The sequence below is a fragment of the Fusarium vanettenii genome (genome assembly GCF_000151355.1).
Source record: "Fusarium vanettenii 77-13-4 unplaced genomic scaffold NECHAsca_106_unmapped, whole genome shotgun sequence".
Lineage (NCBI taxonomy): Eukaryota > Fungi > Ascomycota > Sordariomycetes > Hypocreales > Nectriaceae > Fusarium > Fusarium vanettenii.
The window spans coordinates 1-16732 of NW_003315784.1; the positions used below are offsets into that span (position 1 = coordinate 1).

At 45.0% G+C, this 16732-nt stretch overlaps 4 protein-coding genes across 4 annotated transcripts; 1 reads left to right on the top strand and 3 right to left on the bottom strand.

Annotated features, from left to right (window-relative positions):
* Nucleotides 1-207: 207 nt before the first annotated feature.
* On the top strand, nt 208-1217 carry NECHADRAFT_56159 (uncharacterized protein; the record flags this gene model as incomplete). The annotated part of the gene is made up of 3 exons (XM_003039402.1): nt 208-319; nt 381-869; nt 961-1217. 3 exons carry the CDS (start codon nt 208-210, stop codon nt 1215-1217), a joined length of 858 nt encoding a protein of 285 aa, XP_003039448.1.
* A 730-nt stretch (nt 1218-1947) lies between these two features.
* Nucleotides 1948-3533, bottom strand: NECHADRAFT_56158 (uncharacterized protein; the record flags this gene model as incomplete). The annotated part of the gene is made up of 3 exons (XM_003039403.1): nt 1948-2105; nt 2166-3344; nt 3401-3533. The coding sequence occupies 3 exons, from the start codon at nt 3531-3533 to the stop codon at nt 1948-1950; spliced, it is 1470 nt and encodes a 489-aa protein (XP_003039449.1).
* Nucleotides 3534-5138: 1605 nt separating this feature from the next.
* Nucleotides 5139-7797, bottom strand: NECHADRAFT_89186 (uncharacterized protein; the record flags this gene model as incomplete). The annotated part of the gene is made up of 8 exons (XM_003039404.1): nt 5139-5707; nt 5807-6180; nt 6251-6470; nt 6505-6619; nt 6683-6974; nt 7266-7328; nt 7507-7712; nt 7771-7797. The coding sequence occupies 8 exons, from the start codon at nt 7795-7797 to the stop codon at nt 5139-5141; spliced, it is 1866 nt and encodes a 621-aa protein (XP_003039450.1).
* Nucleotides 7798-8038: 241 nt separating this feature from the next.
* NECHADRAFT_89187 (uncharacterized protein) lies at nt 8039-9744 on the bottom strand (the record flags this gene model as incomplete). Its single annotated transcript, XM_003039405.1, has 3 exons — nt 8039-8507; nt 8578-9636; nt 9722-9744. The coding sequence occupies 3 exons, from the start codon at nt 9742-9744 to the stop codon at nt 8039-8041; spliced, it is 1551 nt and encodes a 516-aa protein (XP_003039451.1).
* Between the last annotated feature and the right edge of the window lie 6988 nt (nt 9745-16732).

Consider the following 16732-nt stretch of genomic DNA (forward strand, 5'->3'; position numbering starts at 1 on the left):
CCGCAGACGAAAAGGGGATCTAGGGGGTTCCCCCAGAAGAGTTTAATAGCGGGTATACGGTATTTACCCTTCGGGCTGGATATTCAGCCGTTAAGTCCCTTGCCTTGGCAACTTAACGGGTGTTCGAAGTATTTTAATTTACTCGATCACTAGAGACCACTCCATCTTGGAACGCTCCCAACTGAAAACCCGGCTTGCGAAATCACCATGTCCCTCATCGAACCGAATCAATCCTTGTTCAAGTCAGTCAAGGACAAGGTGGTCGTCATCACAGGCGGTGCCCGTGGAATAGGTCGTTCCGCAGCCCTTGCCTTTCACGGTGCGTTAAGCAGTTGCTCTACTCCGGCAAATGCTCTGCTAACCTACTGCTATGGGAAAAGGCCATGGTGCAAAGGTCGTGGTTGGCGATCTAAACGCGGAAGAGGGCAAGAGCTTGGTTTCACTGCTGGGGGAGAACCTACGTTTCATCCAGTGCGACGTATCCAAATATGGAGATCAGCTTGCATTGTTTCAAGAGGCAGAGCGGTCCTTTGGCCGTGTTGATATTGCCATCGCAAACGCTGCCGTTGGGAGGTTTCCCGATCCGCTCACAGTGATCGAGGATATCAACGAGGAACCCCCTCTCCCTAAGGTGGATATTAACCTTAGGGGTGTCCTCTTTACCAGTCGGATCGCGGTGCACTACCTGAGGAAGCACGGTGGAGGTGACCTTATCCTTATCAGCAGTATAGGAGGGTTCAAGGAAACGGCCGACCTCACGCCCTATCTCGCCACCAAGCATGGCGTCATTGGAGTGATGCGAGGGCTCCGCATGACCTCTCTGAAGAACGATAACGTCCGAGTAAACATTATTTGTCCCTGGACAACACGTGCGTAGCATGACTTAAATGACCGTGAGATTGAGTGCTGAAGCTGTGGCAGGAACAATACTCACAAAAGCTATTGCGACTGCTTAGGAAGAATTAGGACTGCCGATGAACGAACCCGAGGATGTGGCAACCTCCATGTTGATCTGTGCTACAGCGGGTCGAAGTGACGGCGCAACCCACAACGGAGCTGCCATGCCTTTCCATGGAAAGATCCTACTCGTAGCAGGAGGAAAGTCATACGAGATTAAAGACGCGTTACAAAGCCTAGAGCCTCAGTGGCTAGGAGAGAACAACAGCCGAGCCGTTGCGATGGGCCAGGACTTTCTGCACAATGGAAAGACGTCTTAGCAGTAGTCTGCCAATCCTCAGCGTCACGAACTCTCGTTCTGACTACTCAGGGACATTTGGATAGTAAATCAAGGGACAGTAGCATAATTGCCGTGATCAGGACATTTGTCCATATGTGCTAGTCCGATATTGGTGAGCTAAACGCCGACGAAGCTTCTCCAAGCATGCGTCTAAGATATAAGCGTCACAGTTGGTAGATGAAAGCCTGCTCACCCACCCACTCACTGATAGATCCACAGCTTCAAGCTCAATGGACTCAGGTTAAAAGATAAGAATGGGTTAATTATAGATAAAGATGAGTCAAAGCACCGGACAATCGAGTGAGGCAGACAGGCGAATAAGGGAGGAGAGCGTAATCAAGGGACCACGAACATTCGAGCGCGTCCTCAACTAATAAAGAGGCTAATTAAATGTGGCTACTCCAGCTATCAAACAAGATGAACTATCCAGCGCCCGAGATATTACACATGCCTCTGCCCAGATTATCACAAGAGTGCGCCACGAGAATCAGAGTAGTGTTACAGACCTGTTGCAGGTACGGCAGGTATAGTATCATAGCTTCATCTCGTAAAATATAACGAGGACGAGGGAGGAAGGATGCCAAGAGATAGAGACGAACCAATCAAATAATCTGTTCTTGTCTATATTAAAATCCGCGATCTATTTTGGCTTGCCATCCTCGTATTCGACAATTCCAGGCGTGGCTGGCTTGGTGGTGCGGTGCACCACGTTACAAGTTTGCCTTAGGTCGCCACCTTGCATAGGGATAATTATCCGAATCCGACACCAGGTGATCAATAGCAAGCGTATTAACCAATCCCGGGTGAACTTGAGAGAGGTGCGTGATGCCGCATAGCCTCATAGTCGTCTCAAGCTCATCTTTGAGGACTATTAATTCCGAAACGTCAGTACAGTTCTCCATAGTGTACCAGAAGATCCCGGACTTACTCTGAATATACTTCTCAATGCCCTCCTGACCATAGTCGAGGGCATATAGGAATCCTCTGCCAACGCCTACCCCCTTTGCACCAAGGCATAATGCCTTGAAAATATCGGTTCCACGACGGATTCCTCCATCAATCAGTACCTCGAGTTTATCAAACACCTCCGGACAGCTTTTCTGCAGCTCGAGAAGTACGAGAATTGACGCCGGACTTGTGTCTAGGTTTCTTCCGCCATGGTTGCTAAGCACAATGCCCTCTAGCTTATGCTCGACGGCAAGTTTGGCATCCATTGCCGTTATGACGCCTTTCAGAACGATAGGGCCGCTCCAATGCTTTCGCAGCCAGGCGATATCCCCCCAATTAAGCGAGGCATCTACATAGCCGCCAATCGAGCGGGCATAGCCACCGCTCTTTTGATTGCCTTTTCCCTTGAAGCTATCAGGGACTTGCACATCGTCTTGGTCCTTGGCTCGCTCATCTGCCTCTCGCTTGCCCGGAACAGGGCTATCGATAGTGACGAATATAGCCCTTACACCCAGGGCTTTAACCCGTGCGAGTAGATCTTCGCTTTTGGTACGGTCCTTATTCACGTACAGCTGGAAGAAGAAGGGCTGGTGCGAACCCCCTGCCTTGACGATCTCGTCCACAGGGTAAGACGCTGACGTAGAGATGGCCTGGATGACATTGTTTTCTCCACATCCTCGAGCGACAGCGATTTCGCCGTCTGGGTGCACCAGCTTGGCCATCGCTGCCGGTGAGATATAGAAAGGGACGCCGGTTCTGCAGCCTAGTATTGTTTGCTCAGTGCTGACTTTGGTAACGTCGATCAGCATGCGAGGACGCAGCATGATCTGGTCAAAGCAGGCGGCGTTCATGCGCTTGGTGATGACGTCTGCGGCCGCCGAGGAATAAAAAGCCCATATCCTTGCGGCGAGGGTCTTTGACGCTACCTCTTCAAAGTCGAATGTGCTGATCATGTTGTCTAGCGAAGGCTTGTGGCTAGATATTGAGTTAGGAGGGGCCTTTGTGATCGCTGGGCGAGGCTGGAGGGCCAGTTTTTCCATGGTATTCCGGTTGACAATACCCTTAAGCTTGTCTTGACCAAGATTTTCGGTCAAGGTAGTCGGCGGGTGGATGTCGGAATACGCATCTGTGGCATCTTTGCCCGCGTACTTAAGAATAACTTTGCATGCTTTTTAGTGCCAGTCGATCAATCTCGGGGAGCAAGCTTCAACATACTCCCAAAGCCCCCTGGGTGACTAGGGGCAAACTCTGTGACGTCCCATACCTTGCCCGCCACCACGATCCACAAGTCCGACGCGTTGTCGTGCTTGGCAATCTCGGTCGCCGTTAGGACCTCCGAGCTAGTCATGTGAGACTGGAACGTCTTAGCCGATTTCTCTGATGGATTCAAAACAGGTGCCAAACTCACCATAGTGGCAGAACAGTGTGCGAGGGTTCAATGTGATGTTGCTGCCTCATCGGGACCCGTGAGGCATTACACTATATAATGGGAGCGATGGGAACTCGAATCCACCTCACTTGTTGGTCAATGTGTCGAGACGACAGGGGAAGCTAAGGAGCCGAGGAGGAGCGGATTATGCCGGGATCGGCTTTTCCCCGTACAGCAATGCCGCATGCATCCCCGTCCATTGCCCACCTAGCCTCGTGCTCGATCAATATCTGCTCATCGGATATTAAAGCTCTTATGAACTTGCCGAATTGCCGCATCAACTTAAAAGGTCCAGGGGCCCAAGCAACGCGAGCCTCCCCCGCGCGCTATGCCCCTCAGGCCAAGCGGGCCGTGGCCCATGGCAAGTTGGGCATCATATTATGCCCTCACGGCAGGAGTCAGTTTGCACCCTTTTTGTAGGTTCAAGTTGATTGAATATAGCTTCGAGGGGCAGAGATAATGCTACGACAGGGAGATACGAATTCCCAAGTGATGCCTGGCGGAGGTGCGGTCCAAAGCCAACGCATTCTCGCGAGAAGGTCCGTCGTGTCTTGCCTTCCCACCTCAATCATGGCATTCATGACCGAAAGCCAAGTACGAGGGGATCTCAGAAGGGTTGAAGCCATCGATGGAGAGGGCCAGCCGTATGCTTCTGAGGCATCGCGGTCGTTTCTTGTCAAGAGAAGATTATTGAAGTGTGATGGAAACATCGCCATCGCATCCTCGGCTTCGACCCTCACCTCACGAGACCTGGCCGGAGCTTGAGGGTGAGCAGTTCTGACGCTTTGTCCAATGTCGAGAGGAGAAGAAAGTTATTCACCATGTACTGACTTTGGGTTCCTCGACTGCAAGAAGCGTCATGGAATCGTGAAACGGCGGATCACTTACCATGCCCAAAGGACCTCAGAGGGATACTGTTGGATTGTGAATAGCTCTCTTTGCTTCTTTCTGTAAGGTACCCAATAGAAATCATCCCAACTCTAGCAGTCGCCCCACGAACTTGAAGACAAGATTCTGGACCCCCCCCGCACCGCTTTCATCGAGGTCATTCAGTAGCATAACTTCTCCGACTTCGGCGCAGGCAACTTCAAGACGCTACTTAAGGTCATGCAGAGAGAACAGGGGCAACGGGGTACTCTTATCCGAGGTTTCATCCGTATTATAACGTTTTGCCCTCTATCTCGATCATTAGCATACCATATCTTGTAGCTGGTTCGCCCTATCGCGGGATGGATATCATAATTTGATGAGAACAAGCAGTTGTATGTACAGGTGGCTTACACCCCGGCAATCTCAACAAACATATCCTACCACACAACAGTCTTGATGATATAGCGAGATACAGTCAGGGGATTGCATTGTCTTTCCAGGCGATATATGACGAATAGGCATTACAGGAATGGCGATTCTGGAAGCACAGCGGGTTGAATCAGGCCACGAGCAAGGGCTAATTCATATTCCAACAAGTCCAGCAAGTCAGGTTGCCGTGTATTCTTGAAGGTGGGGTTCTCACGCCCCTTATCTTCACGGTACAGTCCTCCTGACTCTCGGGAGGACCAGCCGTCCATTTGAAAAGATTATATTCTTCCCACCAAATCTACCCGGCTCCCTATCCCCCCCGTCATGTCGCATAGGCGGGATCGTACTAAGTGTGTCCTGTGCCCCAATCTCCAGCGACAGCTTCTGGCCCCGATCGAACAGGAATACGGCTGGCAGGAAGGGGATGGTAACACTATACACTTTACCCTTCTCGACCGGCGACCTAGGAACAACCGGCTGCTTGGGCACCTTATCCTTCTGATCTCTGAAACCCGCGTCGACTTCGTCGCGGTGCGAGAGTCGCCAGTACCCCTTGGCGAAATGCTCATTCACCTCGCTGTGGTTTCCCTCAAGGAGCATCGGCTTGCCAACGTTATTGAGGGCGCGTAGAGTCAAGAAGATATCCTGGTCCTCAGCTTCCGTGGCTACTTCGAGCTCAACGTACGGTGTCCCGAGAATCTCGAAGGGCTCGGTGAACGGAGATTCGAGCTCGAATGTCAAGGTACCTGTAAGGCCTGGGTACTCGAATTTCTTCTTGCTAGCTGTTGGCGGTCCTGCGAGGCTGAGTGTTTGAGAGGGCGTCAGGTAAAGAGAGACGTCCTCGGCATCAGGAGGCGGAAATGCCTGTTCTTCGCGGTAGAGGGTTTAGTCACCGTGATGAGTGATGAGTCGAATGCGTGGCATGGAGAGAATACCGGATTTCTCGTCTCCCTTCACAAAGAAGTCCAAAAAGCTTCTTTGACGTGCCATATGGTCCGCGTCGTAGTAGAAAGCCAGGTGATTACCCGTGTGCATCTCTAGCCACTTATGCTCGGAGGAGACTCCGTTGTAGGCGCGGATATTACCGGGCAAGTGGACCTCGCTATCCGTCCAGTTGCCCGAAATGTAGATGGGGACCTCGATATCAGAGAGTTTCCGGAGTTCCTTGAGGATGCGCCACGAGTCGCCGTCTGGGTACTCGTGCTTTGCGACAAGACCAGGATAATCAGTACGGTTCGCGGCGAGCTCCTCAGCGGAGAGTATGCCACTGCCAGATTAGTGGGGGATAACAGTGTTGTTATACCAGTGAACTTAGAAATTAGCACCGAGAATCCCACCTTTCCGAGCTGCCTAGTAGAGGTCGACTACGGACTCGTAGGTGACCACGGCAGCTAGGTGTGGAGGCTGCTGCATGGCAGCCCAGTATCCCGTCATGCCATAGTAACTGATGCCGCTCACCGCTACCTTGCCGGAGCACCAAGGCTATACGCCAGCCCACTCGATCACATCGTACAGGTCTGAACAGCCGTGTCAGCGCAGCTCCTCTGGTACTGCGTGCTGCAAGGTGGTAGGTAGGAGGTCTGCTGCTTACCCTGGCCTTCGGCATCGGCCTTGAGCTGGATGGAACATTCCATTCCGAAGGGATCAAGACGTCCCTGACTGCCGCCAATGCCACGGCTGTCCACTCTCACAAGGGCATACCCGTACTATTTTGTCTAAAGCTCATTCAGCTCCCACACTTTGCCCAATAGGGGACGAGCAGTTCTTACCCAAAGAATAGGATCCAACAGCTCAAAGGAAGCATCGGGTCCCAGCGGCTTAATGAGCTTATACATGTTGACATACATGTCGGTTTTGGGCAGGCCGAATTCAAGGACAGGTATATCCTTACCATACGGGCCTACATTGACGATTACAGGGACCTTACTGCCTTGCTCAGACGCCGAAAGCGGCAGGAAGATGTCGGCACATAGTTCGACCCCGTCGCGGAGTTTGATATAAACATTCTTAATCCGAGTGTATCCCTCCACGACGGTAGTACTCGTCGTATATTTCGGTAGACTTTGGTATGCCATAGTGCCAATAAACAATAAAAAGCGAGATAGGTGAACTCAGATGGCCACGATGCTTATTAAGTATATGTTGCTAATCAGATGCAAGGAGTAGAGTAGAGAAGTGCAGATCTGTTATATTGTGAAGACGAGGACCGAGAGACCAGCGCCCTCTTTGACAAGCGGGGTAACCTAAGCACGGTTGATTCTGATCCCCGCAACCCGGCGGAACACACGAGATTGAAATTCCGGCGGGATTTCAAAGGCAGAAATCCCGGACCCCCGCGTAGAGTCGACTTACTTCGCACCATATACATGTATGCATGCGTTCACGTATATTATGTACGTTGGGTAACTAACTAAGCTATCACATACAAAGCTTATGAGCCGTCTGCCGCAGGGCCATGGTCACGAGAACAAGCCACAGAAGCTAAAAGATACTCCATGCGTCATTCCACCACGTCACATCATTCAACGGCAAGTCAAAAGCCGCGTTGACATCGATCAAGTCGGAAATTCTAGCAGCCCTTGGCGTGGCTTACGCGAGACTAGCGGCTTCTTCCTGAGATTCCGCTCTGTTTGAGGATAGCCTCAGCACTACATCCAGCAGAATGCTAATAAATCGGGAGTATCGACCTGCAGTATAGACATCATCTGGAGCACCGCGACGCAGAGCTTCAACGGCTCTCCGAAGTAGCTGCATATCCGGGTCTTGATTTATGACATTGGGCTCGTGACGGAGTGTTTCCTGTGGAGCTCTGAGTCAGCCCTTCAGCAAGCCCCTGTGTGAGAAGCCCAAGACTAACCTTCAGCAAATGCAACGAAGCAGCCATTGTGAAAACCCAGCAACGCACTGGAATGTGCTGCAGCATACCAGATGAGTCCAGTGCACCAGACACCAAGGACAATAGGTTACGAGCGGCTTATATCGTCTCATGCCGAAGACTCTAAACGTTCGAAGTTGCCATGATGTTCTCGGGGACTGTGATGTATCCGACGGGGGATAGACTATAAATCACGGCATATCCGAACTCTATAGATAGACATGCACTCAGGAGAGACGATTGATCTGCATTAGTCAGCGCGGGAATCTGCCTCATGGACAGCGCGGCCCTTACCAAGTCTTTCAAACTGGCGTTTCCAGCGTTCCAACCTCCTTTGCGTATACTCGAGGACAGGCACCAAGTCATAGCTGTAGGGTCTCGAAGCCGTCTGCTTGAGCTCGTGTAGATATTCTCGAGCCTTTCGCATCTCCTCTGTTAGTTCAAAGTAGCTTTCCCAGTGTTCCTTCTCTAGCAGCGCACGGGTGAACATCTTAGAGAGCCTGTCAACGACAATCTTCCTTGACGACTCGGGCAGTAAGGGCTCCAAATCTAGCCGGAGTGCCAGGTGTTCATCGGCCAAGTAGATGAAGACGCATATGACATGGGCCCAGTCCCGGTTGGCCGTCTTATCGTTATTAACGGAATCCAAGAGGCCCCGAGTCTCGACCTCGAAGTAGCAACCTTCCCGTGCCAGCGCGATGGCGTTGGCAAGGAGCATCCTGCTTATGTCAACCTAACGTGCATCAAGGGGACAATTCCAGAGGTAGCTAGGGAACAGGTCGAACCTACCAAGACATCTTGTTGCTTCGGTATGCAGAAAACGTGATACCGAGGTTCTCCAGACGAGCTATCATTCCGTGCCTCTGCTTGCTATTCAAGCTGGTTGGACTTGCTTGGGAGTCACTTTCCGGCATTTCTGGCGGCATATCACACACGAAGCTGTCATCTTCAGAAGAGAAGGCGCCCGGATTGTTGATGGCCTTGGTATGCCAGTCGATCAGCAGTAACATGGAGGCGATTGTCCCCAGCGACCTCGTCTTAGTCGAACCCCACATTGCCGACTGCAAGCATTTCTGAAGGGATCTCCATGCCCCCCAGTGTATCCGTTCAGACCTAATCTGACCATAGTTGCCGCTGAGGACATAATATCGTGAAGCCAGTGTGATCATTACTTCTAGCAGCACTGGTTCCTCCACCGCAAGCAGGACGTACTTGGATCGGTCGTTATAGTATGCCGGCACCACAGGCCTGAGTGGCCATAAGCAAGAGAAGAAGAAATCGATAAACTCGATAGCCTCGTGTACCGCGATGAGTCGTTGTTGAACAAACTTGAAATAATGCCATCGGAAATCGTGCTCGAGAAGACCGTCCGGTCGCGCGTTGTCTTCTTGTGAGATGCTCCCCGCCAAGTTCTCTGCTGCGCCACCTTGCTCTGGAGGTGGAAACCCTGCAGAATGCTGCTCCTCGCTCGCAGCAAACGTGAGGAGGTCGAGAGCATGGGCGGGATTATCGACTTGGGTCGAGATGATCCTTGTCCTCGAGTCCAACCTCCTCGCCGCGCCATCCATTGAGGTCACCGGGCTGTCATGAGGATCTGCGGGATGCAGCGCCTGTGTGGGAGCTTGTTGATTGTCGGAGCGAAGCTCGTATGGTGTCTCGCCTTGTGCTGCGACAACATCGAGCCATGGCTGCTGGTTTGGCCCTGATTCTACACGTGGTGCGTGCTCTGGTCCGGCGGGTTCCATCGCATAGCCGGCCGGTTGATCGTTGACTGCCGACGTTGACGCGCGACGCGCGGCGAGGTTCGTTCTGGCGGCTGGTGACAGAGGTTGGGCTGTTCCTCTGCGCCTGTATTTGACAGGCCGGAAGTCACAGGTTTCGCCTTCCCTTAGACATCATAGACAAGCCTTGGATTGGCCATCTGGAACCTCACACCTCGACTTGCGTCTCCGACATTTCTCGCAGGATATCTCTGCCCGACGTCTTCTCAACCGGGGGGGAGATCCCGGTTCATTGACAGGAAGAAATGAAATACGGGCAGGACAACTCGTCTGGCTGTTGTCATCGCTGACTGCCAATTCTGCCATGCCCAAGCTTCGATGGTAGGATGGTACGACCGCGATGGAGAAGATGCAGAACGGGACCAACAAGTGTCAAATAAACTAAGTTTGGGAACAATTTGAGGGGGCAAAAGCTGGGGAAACGAGGGGAGGGGCTCTCTCTGCCTACGGTAGGCTTAGCGCAAGATCTCCTGGCGACGCCAAGGTTCGCGGGGGACCCGCTTGAGAGCTCGTGGGGTCTCGCGGGACTGACTCGAGCGTTTTCCGACGACACCCAACCAGAAGCGACAGAAGCTAATCAGCAAACCTTAATAGCTTGACATGCTTAGCGTGGGCTACGGGCTCCTGTCTAGCCGAGGCGGGGTTTATGGAAATGACTCAGCGGAGCCCTTCACGCGGGAAGTTATACCTGCACCGGGCCCGGTGCAAATAGGTCACGTGCCATGCGCACCAGGGCCAGTGCAAATAAGATATATTATGTGAGTTCGCAGCCCCTATTGCGCTGAGGGAGGCAACCGGCTCTCAAAGGCGGCTTGCAATAGCTTGCAGCGGCTCTCAAAGGCAGCTTACAACGCCCCGTAGCTGTGGCTAAGTCTAGGTGCCTAAGTGGCTGATTTTAAGTTAACCTCTGATTGGCTCTGTGCCGCTAGCTTACATAATACATCTTAGTTGCACTAGCCCTGGTGCCCAGGGCACGTTACTTACTTGCACCGCGGCCGGTGCAGGTATATGTTGGATTGGACCCTGTACAATAGCTCTGAGGGTGGTCACGTGCCTTCAATGTCAGGCCGGGTGATCTTCGGATAGTCGTCACACTAGGCCTAATTAAGAAGGCCACGTCGTGGCCCAAAAGGGAAAGAGGGGATTCTCTTAAGAACAACATATTGAATTGGCAGCATCTCTTTGAGTGCGCGAAGACTCCCAACGCGTACCGGACCCACTTTTTCTCATGTAATGACGAGGGTACGGGCGGGGTACGGGAAGGTCTCTCAGAAAGGAATTACAGCCAAAACACCATAGAAATCATTTTGAAGAGACCTATGACTTCTCAATCAATTCCCGGCGAGGCACTTAACGCCTCTGATTCAGGTAGCTATATCACAGAGGAAAATAGCCGCCGCGAGCAGCCCAACGATATCACGTGCCGGCCGGTCTTCAGCCCGGCCACAACCTGCGGGGCTTACTTCCTTCCAATGGAGATGCCTTCACGCGACTTTGAGGTCAAGCCACTGCCCCATACGCCCCTACAGCTCTTCCAGCTTTTCCTACCTTATTCCTTAGTTAAAAGATGGGTCCAATATACCAATAGCTGGGTTGCAAGCCTGCTCCGAGACCGTCAGTTACGCCCGGCAGCCCGGCTCAGAGGCTGGTATGACACCTCCGTCGCCGAGGTATACGTATGGCTTGCCATCCTGATTTACATAGGAATTCATAAGGAACCAAGGCTCCGCGCCTATTGGGAGACTTCTCATCGGGGGCATTAAGGCCCTGATTACTCGATTATTCGATATATGACGTTCGATAGGTTCTAGCTTCTTTAACGGCACCTACGAGTCTTCAACCCGTTCAACCTCACCGATATAGGCCTTCCGAAGGTCTTCAAGGCCGTGGATGACTGGTCTGAGCAACTATAAGAGGCGTCTCTTAAGCTATGGAGCCCGGGCATGAATATCGCTGTGGATGAGTGTATGACCCGCTTCACAGGGAGGTCATACGAGATAACGAAGGTCCTAAATAAACCCACACCCCTTGGCTTTAAGACCTGGGTTGTGGCCTAGAAGGGCTTCTTCCTATGGTGGATTTGGCACTAGCCGAAGAAGAGATATGGACCTGTTGGTCTCCCTAAGAAGCCGCGCCGGTAGCCAAGGAAGAAGAGTCAGTTCTCTCGTTAACTATGCATTCAGAGACGAAAGGACTTATATATGCCTCTTAATCCGACTCAAAGCGTGGTCGTTGCCCTAGTCAATAAGCTACCAAAAGCTAGATATTACGTCTTTATCGATAACCTCTTCTCATCGGCGAATCTCTTTATATATCTTCGACGGCTAGGTCACGGGGCCATAGGCATAGCCCGCCGTAACTATGGTATCTTTAAGCCCTTCGTATAGCTCAAAGTCGATGATACTGCCGGCCATAACCTTTTTTAGTTTGGCGAGCTTTGAGTGGCCCTAATAGTTGATTATAAGGCAAGGAATTCAAATAGATTTAGCTATATTTCTCTTATTAATTTATCCCTTGGCTTAGCAGGTTAACTAAATCGCGTGGAAGGATAATGCCCTTATGCTTTTCCTGACTTCTATATTTAAGGGCGATAAATACGTTAACTAGAAGAGGAAGAGGCTAAATATAATAGAAGCCCGGGCATGGCCGATATAGCGTTTTTTTAGTGAGGAAGCTATAAAGGAATTTGAGATTCCTTCTATTGCTGCTACCTATAACGATGAAATAAATCATATGGACCGAGGAGACTAACTAAGGGCATCGCTAGGCTATGATCACCGCGTTCGTCGGGGCCCTTGGCAGGCTCTAGCCTAGACCTATTTAATTATAGGCTTATCCTTTAATCTATTATAATTACTTATTATTATTATCCCTAAGGCTATTCCCTCTTTCCTTTCTAGGCCGCGATATAGCCTTCTAGATTAGGATTAGCATAGCTACGTGGCCAGAGATTAACTAGCTATAAGTCTTATATAACTACCCTTAGAGCTATTATATAGGATCTCGCTTAATATGCCCCTTTAGCGAGAGAATATTACCTCTCGCTACCTAGGCTATCTATAAATAGCTTCCTTTATATAGAGTCTTTTATTCTAATCTATTAAGTCTCTAAGAGGTTATTATATCCCTTTTATGCCTTTTAAGGCGCTATTTATAGTGCCTTTATTTCCTTTAATATATCTTTATTTGCCTTACTTTATAATAGCTTTAATTCTTATTATTTACTTAGATTATTAAAGACCTACTAGAGAATCTAATTAAAGAATTCTTTTCTTTTCTTAGACTTAATTCCTTTTATTAACTTTTCTCTCTATTTTTATAGATATTCTTATTATTATATCTCTTTTATTTATTTATATTATTAAGTTAGCTTATTTTCCTTATAAGCCTAATTATATCTTTAATAATTATTTTATTAATAAAGCTTTTTATTTATATTATATTATTTAGGTATATTAAGAATTAATACTTATATATATTATTAATAATAAGCTAAAGATTTATATTCTCTATAATTAAGATTATAAGGGATATAATATAATAAGTCTCTTTTCCTTAATTTTTATTTTTTATAATTAATTCTATTAGATTTCTCTTAAGCTCTTAGGTATTACTTAGGTATATTAAATAGCTCTTAAGGACCTTTATATTTAATATAATATTAATAATTAATCTTAGTATTAAATTAGTTAAGCTATAGCTACTTTAATTAAGTATAATTTAGCTTAGAATTCTATCTTTAAGCGGTTAAATAAGCTTACCCGCTAGGCTCTAGCCTAAGAGACCTTAAAGGATAAAATAATACTTTAAGAGCTAGCCTCCTCGAGGTAAATTATAACCTTTCTTATTATATAATTAATCTATAATCCCTTAGTCTCTCTTTATTTTAATTCTTTATTTAATTTATATTTTTAAGTAAGTATTAATCTATCTTTAAATAAGGTTTAATCTTAAGTAATAGTTATTACCCCTTTATATATTTCTAATAGCTCCCTAGCTTATAAGCTTAAAGAAGCTATCTTATAGCTTACTTAGTATAAGAATATTTATATTCCTAGGGAGGTTAGCGCTAATATTATTACTCTAGGCATTAATATTAATTTTATTAAGCTACTTAGCGATTATTATAATAATTAGGCCCTTAATTATTTTATCTCTTATATTAAGAAGCCCCTTATTTATAATACCTATAAATAGCTTACCTTAGGTCTAGCTCTTAGAGCCTATCTTACTTAGCGGTAATAAACTAGCTAAGGTAATAGAGATAGTATAGGTAATAGAGATAATAGTAATAATAATTCCTTAAGTAGCTTATTAAGTAGCTCTCCCTCTAATAATTTATCCTAAAAGGAAGAAACTATAATATTCCTCTTATGCCTAGGGTCTTTATATTTTCTAAGGAATAACTCCTTTATTATATATTAATTTTAATATTTAAGGTTTTTTATTATTAATAATATAAATAAGCTTTATATTCTTTTTATAATAAATTTATAATATACCTTATACTTTTTATTTTCTTATTAAATACTTTTTTATTTTCTTTAATTAATAATAAAGTAAAAATAAAGCCTTTTAATAAGAATTAAACTTATGCCTTTATATTAAAGTATAAAAAATAAGCTATATACCTAAGTCTAACTTATATTCAGTAAGTTAGACTTAGATATATGCTTAGGGGGCTATTTTTATAGCTTATATCCTTTTAGCTAGTTTATTTATTCTTAGATAACTTTTTATCTTAGCTACGGCGAGATAGCCTATAGGCCTAATTAGGTATATAATTATCTAAATATATCTAATAAAAGAACCTTTATTAGGCTATTAATAGCGAGCTCGCCTAAGGGGATATACTTTATTTTTATTTTTCTTTCCTTAATTTCTTATCTTAGCTAATAGTTATAAATATCTATATAATATAGCTTTATATATAGTTAAATAAGCTTAGCCTTTATAAGGCATATAGTCTATTAGTTATTATATTAGATTATAACCCTTGCTAAGATTATAGCTAATCTACGCCGGGTAATTAAATCTATAAGGTTTATGCCGAGGGAGCTTAGTAGTCTACTTATAAAGATCTTTTCCTTAGCCGCCTAAGAGAAGGCTAAGAGCTTTATTTTTATAATTAAGGTAATAATTATATTTTACTTATTCGCTCTCTAGGCTATAATTCCTCTAAATAGCCTTATAATAAATACCTATAAGCTCTTTTTATCCTCTATATTATTAATAAAGTTTATATTAATAACTATCTAGAATATATCTTCCTTAGAATTATCCTTTATTCTAAAGGTAAGGGCTTAGTCTTTAATCTAAAGTAAATACTAGAGAACCCTATTAGCTACCTTATAGTATTAAGGGCTTAAATTCTAATTAAATCTCGCTAATTTATTTATTATAAAAGAGATATCTAGCTATATTATTACTATAGTATATATAATTATGCCTACTTTCCTAAGGTATAGCTTAATACTCCCCGGGGTTATAAGCTCGCTATATAAAAAGAGTTCCTCTTATATTATTAATATAAATATCTTAAACTAAGGTTAAGGCTTATCTAATAGGTAGTAGATCTTATTAATATATATAGCCTATAATAGCTAAAGCCTTTAGCTTTTTTAGTCTTATATAATCTCTATACTAAGAAATTATTAGAGGGGAATTCCTCCCTCTAGGTAATAGGCTTCTTATAGGCAGCTTATTAGTTTTATTACCTCTCTTTGCCTAGTCTTCGGGAAATATAATATATAATTATCTATATAAAAAAAAAAAATAATTTCTCTTTTTAATTAATAATAATCTTCTCTAGGTATTCTTTTTATATTAGTCTATAAGAGGCCTTATTTAAAATAATATTATTATAATAATAATAACCTTCTAAGTCTATAAAGGGCCTTTTAGAGCTTTAAGACTTTTCTTTATTTTTAATACCCTCTTAATATCTTTATAAAAATATCCTTATTTAAAGAGATATATATAAAAATATTAATTATATTATATTATAGTATCTTATAATTAAATTAATTAATAATAATAACTAAGGTCCTAAATAATATACTTATAAAAATAGCAATATATATATCTCTTATATCCTTCGCCTATTAGTCTCCTCGGACTATAAGATAGGCTTTAATTTTAAGGAATCTATTATACTTATTTAGCTTATATATATATACCTAATAATAGCTAAGTATCTAATAGCCTTTTACTATTAGCTTTAAGACCTCTACTTATAAGTTTAACTATCTATAGCTTTAGAGATATACCTCCTCGGCCTTATATATTATATCCCGGTATAAATAACTTCCTAACCTTATATATAAACTTAGAAATTACTCTAATAGCCTCTAATATATATTAATATTAAGCTATTTTTTATTAATAGCTATAGGGCTCCTTATACCCCTCTTAGAGGTACTTTATATACTTATATCTAAAGGGTAAGCTAATTTTCTTCCTAATAAGGGTATCTTAGGGCTAGCTAGGCCTCTAAGTACCTTCCAATAGGTATCTTTTTTATGCTTCGGGGATTATAATATCCTTAATAAGAATACCATATTAAAGGGGAGATTTTTATATTCTTTACTTAGAACTTTTTTACCTTTCCTCTATATATCCTCTTTATTTTGCCCCTTTATATCTAGGCTAGCGGCCTAGGTATAGATAAAAGCCACTAGCGAGAAATCTAATAGTATAGGGAGGACTTTAAACTTAGCTAATATATATTCCCTTACCCTAGGTAAGTTTTTTTTTTATAATTTCTTTTCTAGGTTTAAAAGGGAGGTATATAGCGGCGCTTTATTAGGCTTAGGGTTTATTTTATTAATTTTATTTAGCTTTTTATCTAGGGCTTAGGAAATCTATTAATTTATCCCTTAGTATTTAGATATAATTTGTTGGAGAAACAGAACACACCAACCACAGCCAAAACTTCTTGTATGACTTTCTTCTGATGACTTTCGAAAAAGAGATTTCACGTACTTTCTCGTGAATTGAATACCATATGAAATAATAAGGGCAAATGATCAATTGATAGTGATGAAGATCTTCTCAAGAAAAGAGCCCTTAAGCTCCCCGTTCTTGATCCGATCCTTGAAGAAGATGATGGTGATGATGGTCAGGGCCGCGGCCTTGGCCCTTTTCTACGTACAGGAAATTGC